The sequence below is a fragment of the Zeus faber genome, assembly GCF_960531495.2.
Source record: "Zeus faber genome assembly, chromosome: 18".
In the NCBI taxonomy this organism is placed as follows: domain Eukaryota; kingdom Metazoa; phylum Chordata; class Actinopteri; order Zeiformes; family Zeidae; genus Zeus; species Zeus faber.
In genome coordinates, this window is record NC_137210.1 from 22,160,057 (window position 1) to 22,176,075 (window position 16,019).

Sequence of the window (16,019 nt, forward strand, 5' to 3'; positions counted from 1 at the left end):
TGTGGTTTGGTTTAAATGTCGCTCGGGAAGGTTTTTCATTTTTTTTTTCCACGCAGCGCGGACACGCGGGGAAGGGACGGTTCCTCCTGATGTCCTTAAGACTTGCTGCGGTGCGGAAACGCCTCCTGCCACCGATTATAGTTCGGGGGGGGGGGGGGGGGGGGGGATCCGTGAAACGCCGCGGCGCTTGGTTTTCCGATTTTCCTATGAACGCAGCATCGGCGAGTGGCCTCACCGGCGGACGAGGCTGGGCTTTATATAGAGGCGGGTGATGACGTCACACAGCGGCCCGCTCACCCAAACTAATCAAATCACGTCAACGTTCTTCGGTTTCCGGTGAACTTACAGCCCCGGGCAAATCTCTGCCCCCGAGTGGAGGTCGATAGCGATGGAAAGTCGGACGACGAGACGTCCGAAACCGTCCCGGTTGTAACGAGACCTCGGGTGCGGTCAAACCGCCCCGCGTTGTTTTGCAGGACGTGTATATCCTAGGAATTACGGTAAGAGTGTGTAAGAACCGATTTCAAATTGGTGACTGAATGAATGGAATGAATGAATTAATATACAAATATAACCAATAGAGCACAATGATAAATAAATAAAGTGAATAAAATGAATAACCCATAAATATATTCACTATACCGCCTGCAATTTCTATCGCTGAATTCCCATTAGAATTTAAAAGGAAGCTTCCTGTTTCCACAGACCAATTCCACCTCAGAATGACTGTAGACCGCCTCACAATGTCACTCAGACAGTATCACCAAATTCTGATGTCCAATTTCAAAATTCGAACATTCAAATTTTCAACTTCCAAAAGCCCTCTAAAATAGCAAATGTGCTCTGAATTCAGATTGTGAGATTATGATGATTATTATCAGATTTAGAAATCATAGTCTATTTAATGTCATGACTGTGGTCCAGCGGTGCTGTTAAATACCACTGTGAAGCAGTCATAAATGAGATTACCTCTTTGTTTTTATTTAAGTATTATTGTAGTAGTTATAGTAAAGTTTGACATTTATATGCTTTTTTAGCGGGCTTTCATTTTGAAATTCAACATCACAATTGGCTGATATTGTCTGAGTGACATGAGGTGTCTGCTATTAATCTGAAGTGGAATTGGTCCGTGGAAACAGGAAGTTTCCTTTTAATATCAATCTGAAATCGGACGCGACACGGCTCACGTATGACAATTTAGAGGACTTTCATTTTGAAATTCACTGTCAGAATTTGGTGATACTGTCTGAGTGACTTTGTGAGGTGGTCTCCGGTCATTCTGAGGCGGAATTGGTCTGTGGAAGCAGGAGGTTTCCTTTTAATTCTAATTGGAATTCGGAGGGAACAATGCCCACATTTGCTATTTTTGAGGGCTTTCATTTTGAAATTCAACATTAGAATTTCCTGATACTGTCTGAGTGACATTGTGAGTTGGTCTCCGGTCATTCTGCGGTGGAATTGGTCTCTGGAAACAGGAAGTTTCCTTTTAATCCTAATCTGAATTTCGGACATAAAGCTCACATGTGACATTTTAGACGTGTTCATTCGGACATTCAACATCAGAAATGGTTGATATGGCCAGAGTGACATTGTGAGGTGGTCTACTATCATTCTGAAGTGGAATGGGTCTGTGGAAACAGGAAGTTTCCTTCTAATTCTAATCTGAAATCAGCGATACAGTTTGCAGGCGTTAGGTAATATTTTTTTGCTATTATTCATTTTATTTATTATTCAATAATTATAATTTTTTCTCTGTTAGTTATATATTTATTTTGATCTATTTAATTGTTCATTTATTGATTATTGACTGAATGAATGTGAAATCTCTTTCCCAGTTTGTCTTTTAATTTGAAATCAGGGTTTACGCACTCTTACCGTAATTTCTAGTGTATACATGTCCTGCAAAACAACGCGGGGGGCCTAGTTTGACCGTCTTTAGAAGTGGAGGCTGTCTTCACCGCAGTAGCATGTCCGTGCGTGCTGCGGTTGCCGTGTTCCAGATACTTTTGGCCCGAAAAACACCAAGAAGATTCAAAATGATAAAAATAAGAGCAAAACGTATATATTTTTTTCCGTGTATTTATTGATGGGGGGAGGGGGGGGGGCATTTCTTCCTCGAACATTGAATAGATAGAATTTAATAGATAAGGGCTTTGTTGTCTAGTACTCCACCCGTCAATCCAATCCGGGTGAGCGCGGCTCCACGGTGCCCTCGTTTGGACGGATGTGAGAATCGCCCGTGGTCTATATGTAAAAATGTTAAATACAAACTGGTAATCAAAACAGAATAGCCAGGACAGCCTGTGAACATATTTTCCCGTTAAACTTTGATCTGTTAAATATACACTATCCAGATATAATGTTTGCATGTGGCTTGTGCGTGCGTGCGTGCGTGTGTGCGTGCGCGCGCTCTTGGCCACCGGACCTTCAATCCCTGCACACATCGGTCGTTGTTGCAGTTCTGCAGAACTCCGGCCTCGTGTGACCCGCTGGGCCGGGAGCTCACTGGGGACGCAAAGATCTCACAGGGTCTAGCCGCAGAGTTTGAAAGGGGGTTGGAACCGGGGATTTCCACCACAAAGCTTCACGTCACACTTTCTCTTTGGCTTGTTTACTGATGGCTTAAAAAGACCAGTGTTGTTTTAGCCCTGCGTGTTTGGGTTATTTTTAACGGCAGCGGCCCGGGGCAGATGGAGAGTCGAGTTCCAAACTCCTATCCGACCCTCGGGTGCCAGAGCTTGGACAACAAAACCACGCAGCAGAGGCAACATGCCCATGAGCCACAGTTGACCCAATTAGTTTGACAACTTCAGCTGACTTGCAGAATAAATAATATAAAGGGCTCAGGGAGAGAGCTTCAGTCCAAGTGAACACTGAGGAAAGTAAGTCTAATAATAAAATGTGCGAAAATTAGAGTCACAGGATACGTGGCCAAAATTATTTTCCAAGGTCTGTTTTAATTCTTTAATGATAAAAGAGCGACACAACAGTTTGGTTATAAATGTTGTCAGTCATCTATTCTCAGTTTCACCGATGGTACCTTGATAGCTGCCTCCTTCACCTCTGCTGTGATATCAACACCAAGCGGAGCCCTAGGGCACAAAATGTCAACGATGAGAACGTACAGCTAGTGTGGTTCCTCACCAAATTATTTCCCAAATTCTACTGTGAGCTATTACACACGAACAGCAGTTCAGAACATTAAATTAAATAGTGCCATGATAGACAATTGTGTGTCATTTTATGATTAATATCTCATATTTGATGTTGACTTACTTTGGCTCATAGCTGACATCCACGTCATGTGGCAGAATCCCCTTTCCTTCTCTCAGTCGCTCAATACCATTCCTAAAAATCACGAGTGAGAAAGTTGTGCAGAATTTCACAGTGGGTCTACTCTGTCAATATAAGCAATTTTGGAAATATTTAATTTGGTGGTCTTGCCGACGTACACACCATGCGACCATCACCCCATTGTCAGTGCAGAACTTGGCCGGGGGACAGAGCAGGTGCAGCCCCGTTGCTTCAGTGATGACGGTCAAAGCCTCCCTGATATACTGATTACTGGCAACTCCTCCAGACACCACCTTACAGAGAAAGTCAGGTGTAGTCGCCTTGCCACCTTCTTTAAAGATGAATGTTGTTTTCACGGGTTATTAAGTTAAAAGCGAAACAAGTTTGTCTCACCAGAGTTGGCCTGGACAATGGCAGGAGGCCCTTTGCTTTACAGAACAAAACGGCACGATGTGTGCGCCTTGCGAGGTGAGAAGCCACGGTGTGCTGTGTGGCAGCTGCGATGTCATTCACACAGGACAACAGTGTCCCAGGCTGTATGCCTGTGAAGAAATGGAAATCATGCGGTTAGGGTGATTTCTTTTCACATTTATCATATTTTGAAATTAAATTCAGATATATCTGCTCCTTCAAGATCGAAAATATCCAGTGAATATTCCTGTGTTAAGTAAGTTATACTGAAAAGCACATTACTGTGATAACTGATAGAGCTACATCAATCTCCTGATATTTGTTGAAACATACATTACATCAATACGTTTCAGATTTTTCATACACGAGAAGACCATTTCTGACTAGTTTCAAACCTCATTACAGGGTTTACCTTCCTCGTGCTCTTGCTTCTTAATGGCCATTGTAACCTGATTGCGTAGGCCAGCAAAGGAAAAGTTGCAGTCATAATACTGTCCCATGGGTGTCGTGAAGGGAAACTTCCTCCTCTGTCCTTGCTTTGCCAGAAGTTCTATCGCTTGACCTCCGCTTAATGTGGAACACTTTGGATGTTTTACTATCGATAAACGTCGTGCCACCTTTGAATACACAAATCAAAAAATATATACAAATATATTGAAATTGACTTTAAACCCATAATCAGAAAGGTAAAAGACTTATGAATGCTGAAATTTGTTCATAACATTGAGGCCTGGGAAGAATTTATCATGCTAATCATGTCCAGATTTTGCCCAAAATCGTGTGTTAAACAATCCTACTGAGGTTAATGGCATTTAACAACATGGTAAATTATAAGATCCAACTCAAAACTCAAGTTTTCCAATAAATTACCCCCACATATCTCCCTTTGCGTTAATTGTTTTCTCATCTTTTTCTTTTCGTTATCTGATCAGATATGTAGACTTTCTGCCTCAAAATACCACATCACAATATCTTAATTTTATAACACCACCTTAAGTTGATCTACAGGTATTGACCTATGATCTTATCGACGACTTCTTCATACTTTGTCCATCGTGTCTCCCGGGGCTTCATCGAGTGTTCGGCCCAAAAGAAGGAAGTCATCAACCCCTCTGGCCAGAGCGAGAAGCGCGTGGCCACCGGAAATCAAAAGGACGAGGAAAGGAAAGGCAACGGGTTGGAGCATCCTGACGGTCAGGGCGTGGGCCTCCATATGGTGGATGGGGATGAAGGGCTTGCCGTGACACTTCACGAAGTCCAGGCTAAACTGAAGACCCACGCCCAAGCTCAGGGCCAGGCCGGGCTTCACCGTCGTGGCCACCGCCGACAGCCGGCCGGGGGTCACACCGCTCCTCTCCACGGCCTCGCGGACGACACGAGCTATGTTCTCTCTGTGGAGTTGTTGGGCCACTGTAGGAACGATGCCCCCTGTCCTGCAACATTTAAGATTGAAGGGAGGACGCCGTTAGACGTTTGACTCAACAGGAAACTCATCAACACCCATCTCTAAAAGGAGGCGGAAACCTCAAGACACACAATAACAATAACAACAACAATAACAACCTTTTTGTATAGCACCCTTCATATAACACGTGACTCAAGAGTGCTTTACATGAATATTAGGCAATCAAATAGTAGTATTAATAATAATATCACATAAATAATAACCATATGATCAATCTAAAGTTCTACCTCAGATGCACTTGTTTTTGAGAATGAAGGCATTCTCCCAGAATGACACCCGTCTCGTCCAACACCGCAGCGCCAGTGTCATCACAGCTCGTTTCGATGCCCAAAACAAACGTGGAACCCGCGGCTCTTCCCAATGCCGGGGTAAACCGGTGTCTGCGACATGAAGTTGGAAGCCTCCGCAGAATTAAACACTTGGAAGTGAACATGGTGCAGCCACTCGGTGATGAAGAGCGACCGTCCTGAAAAACCGGCGTTAAAGCTGTGAGTCCCTGCGGTGTCCCGTGTAAATAATTCCGACTAAATCACTGGCAGCGTGAGAAGATGAAGCAAATATATAAAAATAGAATGTAGTTGGGGGTAATTTTGTCACAAGCATTTAACTCATTTGAACACCTAAACACATTTAACTTATGGGTGAAATTAGTCAAACAAACAAACAAACAAAAAAAGGTCAAGATGAGGAAGCTTTCCACCGAATCTTGGTTTCGGGGGGATTTTACTTTGTTGCACACCGCATTATTGCTTCATTCCGTGTTGTGTCCCATGTAAATAATTCCGGATACAATTTTATCTGGAGGTTTTTATTTCCAATTTTGTTCATATCGGTGAAACGGGGATTTCACTTATTTTAACGCACGGACAAATTTATCTTAGGGCCGGAATTAGCAGAAGGGTTGAGCCGGGGAAACTGTTCACGGAAGCGTTCATTTGGGGGAACTTTTAGTGTGACGCACACAGAGCATGGGGAAGCCTAGACACCGCGACGGATGCGAGGCTGACCGCCCTGTTTAGCGTCGTTATCCGTGGAGGTAATATACACACTCCGCTCGCCGGTTTTTTCAACAAGCCGAAATATTTTGGTCGCACAGTGAAAAATTCTCAGCAGCTACGGCGATCTTTCTCATCAGTGTGTTTTGTATGTGCTTTCCCCGGAACAATCTGCTCCATTGACACACACACCCACACACACACACACAGCCGCCACGTTGCCCTTATCGGTTCTAATAACGGTGAGGATCGATATACTCGGCGCTAGCACAAGGAACACACGTGAACTTGTACTGAATCTTCCATTCTTGGCAATACAAACGCCGAAAGGTATTCTCTTTGTGGTAGTAAACTTACTGGACCCTATGTACCACTATCAGCGATGGGAATTCCGGCTCAGCAATTAAGTGTCGTGCCAAAAAGTGGTCGTGCGCCAAAAAAACAATGGCAAAAAAGTGATTGCGACATCCACCTTGTCGCCGAAATGTTATTTATGCCTCAACATGACTTGTTTTAATTCATGCGGGTTATATTTTGAAGATTACAGCCCACTCAGTCCCTTTTTTTTTACCGTTCGAAATACATTTAAAGGGACAATACAACTCATAAAAAAACAGTCTTGCGCTTCCCAAACCATAGAATGCAGTTTCATTTTCATTTTCTAACGTTGAATGATTTCAGCTCCTACCGTGTGACTGAAAGGTTGTCTTTGAGGTTTGCCTCACAACGACTGGGTTTCATTCATGAGGGTTTTATTCGACAGATTATGGCCCAGCCAGCGGACGGCAATCCCCTTTTGCGAACGATCACTTTTTGGCACGACACCAGTTCTGTCGGCTCCCAAACGGCTCTTCATTTAGTACCACTTCTGGCGTTTATAATTCAGCCAAATTTAGCAATATTTTGACCGATGATTGGTCATTTCCAGAATACTATAATTTTACATTGCACATACATAACTTTACATAACTATAACATTACACATACACAACTATCCTAGTCATATAACAAGAACAACACACTACTAATGAAATAGTATGGTTAATAAATAATTACACAACTCTATACAGACACATATATTTCAATTTAATTTGTGTGATATAATATGAAACAAAAATATTTGCGCTCTGTTCAAAAATGTTATTTGTTCGTCGTCATGCATCTATTTTTCCCCACGATTTAAATTTACGCTCCGAGGGGGCAACCGGCGCAACATACAAAGTCCCACTGTGCTTTGCTCTTAATGTTATTACCAAAGTGAGACGTTTCTGGATCGTATTTAACAAATACAGTATAGGACCATCCTATTGTTCTGTCTTTTATGAATTTACAAAAAAATAAAATAAAATCGTCTCTCAGACGGGAGCCAGCTATTGAGTAGGTGTACACGATCCACAATTAATCGTATTCTTTAAAATTTAAACAGAACTCATTTTGAAGTTTAATAAATAGTATTAAAGTCTAAAAAGGCTGAGATGCCACTTGGAACTAGCCACCATATGTAGGTAGGTTGGTCGTCTTCATGGACGGCCCATTATTACGAAACCCCAATAGTCTGAAAAATGACCCATTGGACTTGGACGACACTCTGACCCTAACCATCTCTAAGCTTATACCTAAACCTAACCATCTCTAACCCAACATTTTTCGGACTATTGAAGTTTCAGAATAATGGGCTGTCAGAACAATGGGACAAGTAGACTTACAGGCCTTAATACACTTTTCATGTCTGCTTTCACAAGGACGAATGCAACATCCTGAGAGTATCATGGAGGACTTCCAACAATTTGTTGTGCAAGATGCTTCACCAACAGCGTATTATATTCCAAATTTCATATCGGAGGATGAGGAGGCTTACCTCTTAGAACAGGTGTACAAATCACCAAAAACAAAATGGACTCAGCTATCTGGCAGAAGGCTTCAGAACTGGGGCGGGTTACCGCATCCCAAAGGAATGCTCGCAGAAAAGATCCCTGACTGGCTTCAAAAGTACTGTGAGCGAATCTCCTCTCTTGGTGCCTTCGATGGGAAAACTGCCAATCATGTGCTGGTTAATGAATACAAGCAGGGGGAAGGGATTATGCCCCATGAGGATGGACCCTTATACCACCCCACTGTTACCACCATCAGCCTGGGCTCCCACACACTCCTGGACTTCTGCAGACCTGTGAGCAAACAGGGGGAGGTGGTCCCACAGACTGAGGAGAGTCGCTACCTCTTCTCTCTGCTGGTGAGACCTCGGAGTCTTCTGATCCTGCGGGACGATATGTACCAGAGCCTCCTCCATGGCATCCAGGCCCGCAACGAGGACATACTGAGCGACAGAGTGGTGAACCTGTCTGCTGCAGCGGCCGTGCGCGGGGAGAGTCTCATCCGGGGCACCAGGGTGTCCCTCACTATTAGACATGTGCCCAAAGTCATCAAGGCCAAGCTCATTTTGGGGAGGAAATAGTATATATATATAAAAAAAAGTTGTCTTCTATGACATTGTATTCGCTGTTTGGGTATTGCATTGCAAGCTGTGTTTATTAACTACCGTTCTGGACTTTGGAAAATATGAGCAAAAGAGCCAAAATGAAATGGTGTCGATAGTTTTTCATTTATAATTTCTCCACAGAATTGTATCATTTGATTTAAAAACGTCACTTGAATTAGTTTAAAATGTAATTTCTAAGTTATATTTCGATCATGATAGAGAATCTTTATTAATAACTAAAAAAAGATTTATAGGTATGTTTTGGGTGAATGGAAGCCAATTGTTCCCGCTCAATGCTTGGTTCCTGTTTGATGAAGCAAATAAAACTTGGTGAAAAAATGGTGCAGCTGTTAAAGAGTTTAATAATTAAATTCATGCACACATTGATGTTCAAAATCCAAATAACCTGATATATTATGTTGCTGTTTTGGTTTATGGGAATGTAAGATTCATTACAAGTTCATGACCAGACTCAAAGTGTTTTGTCAAAAGCTGACCATTTTAGAAAATTGTGTGTGTGTGTGTGTGTGTGTGTTTTTTTTTATAGGAGCTGAGCTAATAGAGACCGGAGAACTATATTGGAAAAAAATCACTCAGGTTCTACATGCTTTTCCCTGTCATTTATGCTGACTATTTTCCTTTGGTGTAAAATAATTCAATAGGAGCAAACTGAAGAAATGGAGCCACAGTCGAAACGCAGGAAGGATACTGTGCACGACCCTGACTCGTGGGTGGCTCTTCCTGTTCTATCTGACGAGCAGTCGCAAGACACCGAGCTGATCGCGGCTTTCGCGGCCCCCATCAACGATAAGAAAGAGACTTCTCGCTTGATCAAACAGCTGAGCTCGATCTACCCCTTGCCCGGACTCCAGCACGTCAAGAGAGTGCGGGCACGCAAGGAAAGGGACAGCCCCCACCCTCTGGAGGTTCTTGTGTGCCTAGTAAGTGACGTACCGGATATTGGTGAGGAGAACTCCATCAGTATAGACTACCTGCTGCCCTCGGAAAATGTTAGGCACGAGGGATTGGGGGAACCTTTTGTTGTGAAGGTCCCCGCCTTCCCTCCTTTGACCAGACCCCAATTTGAGCTGGCGAGTAAACACTGGCCCACCACTTTTCACGAGGACAAGCAGGTCACTGTTGCTCTTAAAGGGGATCTCTTCAGCCAACCTCAAAAAGCCAGGATGCAAATGTACATGGTGTCCGCCGTGGACGCCGCTCGTGCCGGAGCGGGGAAGGGGATGGAGGCCGTGGGGGCTGTAATTGTTGACCCGAAGGACGAGCGGGTCATGGCGGTGGGCCACGACTGCCGAGGGGAACATCCACTCCATCACGCTGTCATGGTGTGCATCGACCTTGTGGCCCGGGGACAAGGAGGTGGAGCGCACGCCTTCGACCAACACGCCGCTTGCCAGTTTACGTTATCCAGCTCGGCTTCTAGAACCACTACGGAGATCGGGCGCAGCATCTCTGCCGTAGAGGAGGGACAGCCGTACATATGCACCGGATACGACCTTTACGTGACCAGGGAACCTTGTGTTATGTGTGCAATGGCGCTGGTTCACTCCCGGATAGGTCGTGTGTTCTATGGAACTGCCTCTGCCGATGGGGCCCTGGGGACCAAATATAAAATCCACACACGAAAAGATCTGAACCATCGCTTTGAGGTTTTTAAAGGAGTCCTGAGGCAGCAATGTGAGGATCTTCATGGATTATAACTAGTGTCTGTATATTTTACATTGTTTTTTGTTCATGGTCACTGACATTGAGCTGCACTTTTAAATCTGAACGCAATAAAGATTTTACACCTGTGCTGGATTATTATAGTTAATTTAACAGCACCTGGACACATTAAAGGGCACAAAATATTTTAATGATGTTAAGAACACGAGGGTTCATGATCACTATAAGCCATGGCCACAGTAATGGCAAGACCTCATGAGCTCAACCAAGCAGCTAACATGAATATTACTACATAATAAGACTTACCATAAACCTGCCTCAGTAAACACTTGTCTGGCTGGCGTTGCCAAATTGTCTTTTACATACAAGACTCAACATACGGGGAATGACATTCACAAAGAAACCTTACAATGGAAAAAGCCTGCCGCATTTGATTTCAGAACACATAAATGATTCACTGACTTAGGAAATCATGCAAATAAAGAGTATGATTTCGTCTTCCACTCAGCATGAAGGAGATTCGACGCCCGTCACAGAATGAGTATAGCAATAAACAGAGAACCATAGGCTCCTACTTCCCACTTAGGAAGAACACATCTTAAAAAATACATTTAGGACATCTTTGTGGCTAGAAATTGTGACCCAATCACAAGTCTTTGTGTCACCGTGTGAAATAAGGGCCGAGGGGGGGAAAAGCTGGAAAAAATCAAAACATCACCTCTGAAACTGGGGCCAGCCCAGGTCTACGCAGGCCAAAAATACATTATTAAATACTCACTTAAGTTAGTAATGCATATGGCATTCTGTCATCCACATCTCACACCATTTTTTTTGTTTTGTTTTGTTTTTGTTTTTTTTACATCTCACCTTCCACCAGATACATCTAAACAACAGTGACTTTTACACATACTATACAAAACACTTTTAGTCCACACATCGGCGGTACAGATTACAGGGAGGTTAACTAATCTTCCTAATAGGCACAGCACTTTGTAATACTCTGCTTAATACTTGTTGATGCCGAAGATTCTGACTCCGTGTAATTGCGGCAGCTTGGGGATTAGCACGCTCAAAAGCGAGGCAGTGTTTATGACAAAGTGTGCCGTGTCATACTTTGTGTAGAAGCTTGCCAGGAAGTATCTGTGGAGGGAAAAAACAGAAGTGCATTCTTAAATATTGAACGAGTGCCAAGATTGCTTTGCCTCACAATGACAAACTGAGACCGTTCTAAAACGGATGCAAATAAGCGAGCCCCTGTGAGGTTGCTTCAGCTTGGTTTTTCTATCTCACATTTTACAGGGCGCGTCACCAAACGAGCGATTCAATTATTTAAAAAAAGGGCGACAACTGATTTTAGCTGATTGATTCATCAACTACCCGATTCATTATTTCACCCATAATCTCAACACCAATAAGGTGTGACTAAGGGAGGTGGAAAGTGATTTTTCAAATTAATTCTCCCATGTACAGCGGACACCACAGTGAAAAAGCCTCAGCCGTCATAATACTGGTCATTGTTGATCAGCATGGAATCTTGCCAGGTATAGCTGGCACAGGCCTGCTCATAATATGGAGATCAGCTGTTGTTAAGCAATCTTTATTGCTGCTTTTTAATGACATGGTCTTATCTAGCAGTTGTTTAATTTCACAGAGATACAGTACTTGATGGAAACACACACATTTGCATATTGGGCGATATCATCAAAAGGTTAATATCATGATATAAGCTTATTATTCCAGCTGCTGTTTCGAACTATTTGCTGTTTCGCTGCTTTGAACTAAAACTAGTTTTAGCCGAAACCCCCTATAATATCATACTTCATATTGTGAAAATCGGATCAAATTGCATCTTATATTTGTGGCCATATGACACACACACACACACACACACACACACACACACACACACACACACACACACACACACACACACACACACACACACACACACACACACACACACACACACACACACACACACACACACACACACACACAAAATACATACAGAATAATTGGAGAGATGGTAAAGAACTTTCTAGATGAGGTGAACTGCACGCCGTAGTCCAGCTGCTCCCAATGTGTGAGTAGTCGGGCTTTGCCTTGGTCTGGTGTCTCGAACGGAGTTCCTTTAACTGCATGCATGAAAACATACATCCCCTGCAAAAACAAAAGCATGTTACCGGCCAGGATTTGCATCGCTTAGTAATTCTCTAAACTGTATCCAGGTGAGATTGGAACTTATGTCATTCAAATATCTAATTTGTAAAACCTAATGTTTATAACTACTCCCCCTGACTTATGCGGAAATTCTACATTTGGTAATAATATTCTCGTCTCTGCCAAGACATTTCAAACATTTGTCAAATTAGAAAACGAGCTACAATCAACATCTTCTAGTTGATTTTTGAAAGTCAACAGTGCATGAAAATGTCTGCGGTGGACGTGAGAAGACACAGACAAATTTAACACATTTTAAAGGGTTAGGGGGTGTTCTGAGAAATGTCCAACATTAATACACTGTTAGCCAAAGCTGAATCACAACACTGGCGTTGTATTGTTTCAAGAACAATGGGCTATAGTCGATGCAGCAGACTTAGCTGTTGCTGTTAATAGCCTTCCGTATCGCTGTGATACACAATCCTTTCCAACTGCTTTAGGACTGGCCTAGTAAAATGATGTCACACACAGTGACCTTGTTTCTTTATTTTCGGCCTCCGTGACAATGAAAGGCCAAGCTTGTCTGCAGAGAATGGAAACAATCATAATAGGTCACCAGCCGGGCTGTCACAAGGACGGCTTTCCATGAACAGGGTGGGTGCAACTCTTCACAAGAAGTCACAGCCAAACCGACTGGGAGACGGAACAATGGGAACTGGACACAATCCTAATTTTGAGCTTATGGAAAGGTCGGTATAAGCAGTCTATTAAACTATGAGTTTATTTGGATGGCGATTGTTAGGCAAGACCGTTGATGGAAAAGGTCGGTCATTTAAAATAAATCAGCATCACAAGTGTATTACAAGTAACCCTATGATCTCTGATTAACCGCTTTATCCCCTACACCCATTCTTATTTTGGCATTCTATCAGTCCTCTAAAGAGGTGCTGAATGCACCCTGAAATCAAAAGTCAGCACCTTTGGACATGGTCTGGGTCTGTATCACAAGTTTCTAAGGACTATTTGTCAATTTTAGAACATTGGTCGTTTGTCAATACAAATTCTCAAGGACAGTCTTTTGTCCGTGGAAAGTATGCAATTTCCATTTGTTCTAGGGAATAACAGATGTATTTGGGTTTCCCTCTGTAGTCATTGTTAACATGCCGACAGTTCCTCAAAATTTGGAACACAATTTCGCAACAGCTCTCGAACCATGAAAGACGTCCTCCGGGGAGAGTTCACGCGAGGGCAAGTAAAGAGGATTAAAGACACTGACAAACACCCGCGGGCCGAGCTCAAAGCGGCGACAGTGGGAGAAGATGACTTACAAAATTGTGTATGACATTAGTGAGGGTCCACACCACGGGCACGCTGAAGAAGGGAATGCTCAGGAGTACGATGTGGAGCATCCCGACACCGAGAGCGTAGGTTAGCCAGATGCCTCGGCTGTTCATCACCCGTGTGTTTGGGTTCACCTCACTGTGAGCCACACCCACATTCATGTTGGCCTGTGGGGAAACAAAATGCAGCCATTTATTAATTACAGTTGAACTTCCATGTCCACAGAAATTGAATCAACAGCACAAGCTCCATCAAAAAAAAAAAAAAAATCCACGCACACAACATTAAAAACTGCTTAGTGTGATATTATAGTTGCCATAGACCCCGGACACTGGGCGCAGGCAACTCCATCTGTTCTAATTTTTGTTTCATTTTCAGACAGGCTGGAATTTGTACCAGTACCATAGATACAGACTCTTCTGTGCCAGAAAGAATTTTTTGCAATAATTGACAGAGTGTGAGAAACGGCAGAATGCTGATCCTGGGAACACACACACAAGGACATGCATGCATGCGTGCGTACGCGCACGCACACACACACACACACACACACACACACACACACACACACACACACACACACACACACACACACACACACACACACACACACACACACACACACACACACACACACACACACACACACACACTGGAGGGTGACGATATTAGATTACGTGGTGGACATGTGCACAAAATAGAAACATGTAACTGTTGCACCATAACAAACTGTCACTTTAAACTAACCCAAAGAACATAAGAGTACAGGGAAGCTCGTCCCAAGCAAATTCTTTAAGATGTTTACCTATTGGCTCTATACTTAAGTTAAATATTGTAAACAATTTAAGAACATGCCAGTTTATTTTCTTTGTACTTTTAGGGCACAATCTAACCCATTTGTTCCCAGCAACACACACACACACACACACACACACACGCGTGTCCTAACTTCAGGTCCATGACTCATAGCGTAAAGACAACTTGTAAAATCCTTTTAAACTTTCCCCTCTGGCAGAAAGCAGGAAAAAAAAACGAAAAAAAAACAAGGCATGCATATGTATGGGACAAATCAGCTCTTGAATCTTGAACGTATCAGGGCGATGTTGACTGGGTAGGTCAAATAAAACATCCTAAACGTATTCCATGCATAAAGAGAGATTCACAAATACTCTTCATAAACATTTCTTTGGCAGTTGCCCAAAGCACAAAGTTCACAGCTCACAAAGTTCAGCATAACACATTATCATAGACTCGAGTGCTGATGATAAGGCAGCCGATTTGACATTTACAATACATTTTTCAATTGTTAGACTCTGCATACAAATATAATAAACACTGTATACACACACACACACACACACACATATATATATATACGTATATACACATACATACATACACGCACACGCACGTATATATATATATATATACGTATATACACGTACATACACGCACGCACATATACGCACACACACACACATATATATGTACACACACGTTTATACACGTACATACACGCACACGCACGCACATATACGCACGCACACACACACACATATATATACGTATATACACGTACATACACGCACGCACATATACGCACACACACACACACACACACACATATATATATATATATATACGTATATACACTGACATACACGCACACGCACGCACATATACGCACGCGCACACACACATATATATATATATATATATATAACACATATATATACATACATACAGATGAGATCTTACTGTGTAATATGCCAAAATCTTAGGGTACGATTAATGGGTTGAACTTGTGTTCAAATGGAAACTCTAATGTAATGATGCACAGTGGTTATAATACAACACATGTATATATTATATATACATGTACATATATACACATGGATATATTATATACATGTGCTCATGGCACTGGCTTTAAACCACTGTTGTGTAAACACGCAGAGAGCCATGGATACAAGCCGTGCTCAGCGCACGGCCTGAACCAGCCTTACACGCCCCTCCAAACACACCCCACGCGGAGGCTACACTCACCGGGGCAGCAGCGGGCAGATGCGGGGTCGTGTTGCGGGGGGAGCGGACCGCTGGGGAGCTGCGTTGCGGGCTGTCTCCGCGTTACTGCGCACGGACCACGGGCTCGGCGCACACCGCCGACCGCAGACCGGAAGTGTGCGCGCGTTTG

At 43.1% G+C, this 16,019-nt stretch overlaps 4 protein-coding genes across 4 annotated transcripts; 2 read left to right on the top strand and 2 right to left on the bottom strand.

Moving 5' to 3' along the window:
- Window positions 1-2,953: 2,953 nt before the first annotated feature.
- On the bottom strand, window positions 2,954-5,655 carry osgepl1 (O-sialoglycoprotein endopeptidase-like 1). The gene is made up of 7 exons (XM_080018643.1): window positions 5,398-5,655; window positions 4,751-5,138; window positions 4,118-4,322; window positions 3,688-3,836; window positions 3,457-3,587; window positions 3,277-3,348; window positions 2,954-3,092 (listed from the first exon to the last, which is right to left on the bottom strand). Exons 1-7 carry the CDS (start codon window positions 5,601-5,603, stop codon window positions 3,008-3,010), a joined length of 1,236 nt encoding a protein of 411 aa, XP_079874769.1. The 5' UTR covers window positions 5,604-5,655; the 3' UTR covers window positions 2,954-3,007.
- A 486-nt stretch (window positions 5,656-6,141) lies between these two features.
- Window positions 6,142-10,439, top strand: adat3 (adenosine deaminase tRNA specific 3). Its single transcript, XM_080018615.1, has 2 exons — window positions 6,142-6,206; window positions 9,304-10,439. The coding sequence occupies exon 2, from the start codon at window positions 9,319-9,321 to the stop codon at window positions 10,357-10,359; it is 1,041 nt and encodes a 346-aa protein (XP_079874741.1). The 5' UTR covers window positions 6,142-6,206; window positions 9,304-9,318; the 3' UTR covers window positions 10,360-10,439.
- alkbh6 (alkB homolog 6) lies at window positions 7,857-9,302 on the top strand. The gene has a single exon (XM_080018616.1). It carries the CDS (start codon window positions 7,913-7,915, stop codon window positions 8,615-8,617), a length of 705 nt encoding a protein of 234 aa, XP_079874742.1. The 5' UTR covers window positions 7,857-7,912; the 3' UTR covers window positions 8,618-9,302.
- Window positions 10,440-10,525: 86 nt separating the features above from the next.
- Window positions 10,526-15,962, bottom strand: ormdl1 (ORMDL sphingolipid biosynthesis regulator 1). The gene is made up of 4 exons (XM_080018612.1): window positions 15,872-15,962; window positions 13,813-13,992; window positions 12,333-12,484; window positions 10,526-11,464 (listed from the first exon to the last, which is right to left on the bottom strand). The coding sequence occupies exons 2-4, from the start codon at window positions 13,984-13,986 to the stop codon at window positions 11,329-11,331; spliced, it is 462 nt and encodes a 153-aa protein (XP_079874738.1). The 5' UTR covers window positions 13,987-13,992; window positions 15,872-15,962; the 3' UTR covers window positions 10,526-11,328.
- Between the last annotated feature and the right edge of the window lie 57 nt (window positions 15,963-16,019).

Coding starts and splice junctions, on each gene's coding strand:
- osgepl1 (XM_080018643.1), bottom strand. CDS start 5,603: ATGTTCACTTCCAAGTGTTTAATTCTGCGGAGGCTTCCAACTTCATGT. Junction 3,837..4,117: donor GAAGCAAGAGCACGAGGAAG/GTAAACCCTGTA, acceptor ATTTCTTCACAG/GCATACAGCCTGGGACACTG. Junction 3,093..3,276: donor GATGTCAGCTATGAGCCAAA/GTAAGTCAACAT, acceptor TTTGTGCCCTAG/GGCTCCGCTTGGTGTTGATA.
- alkbh6 (XM_080018616.1), top strand. CDS start 7,913: ATGCAACATCCTGAGAGTATCATGGAGGACTTCCAACAATTTGTTGTG.
- adat3 (XM_080018615.1), top strand. CDS start 9,319: ATGGAGCCACAGTCGAAACGCAGGAAGGATACTGTGCACGACCCTGAC.
- ormdl1 (XM_080018612.1), bottom strand. CDS start 13,986: ATGAATGTGGGTGTGGCTCACAGTGAGGTGAACCCAAACACACGGGTG. Junction 12,485..13,812: donor CTAATGTCATACACAATTTT/GTAAGTCATCTT, acceptor TTGTTTTTGCAG/GGGATGTATGTTTTCATGCA. Junction 11,465..12,332: donor ACCATCTCTCCAATTATTCT/GTATGTATTTTG, acceptor TTCCCTCCACAG/ATACTTCCTGGCAAGCTTCT.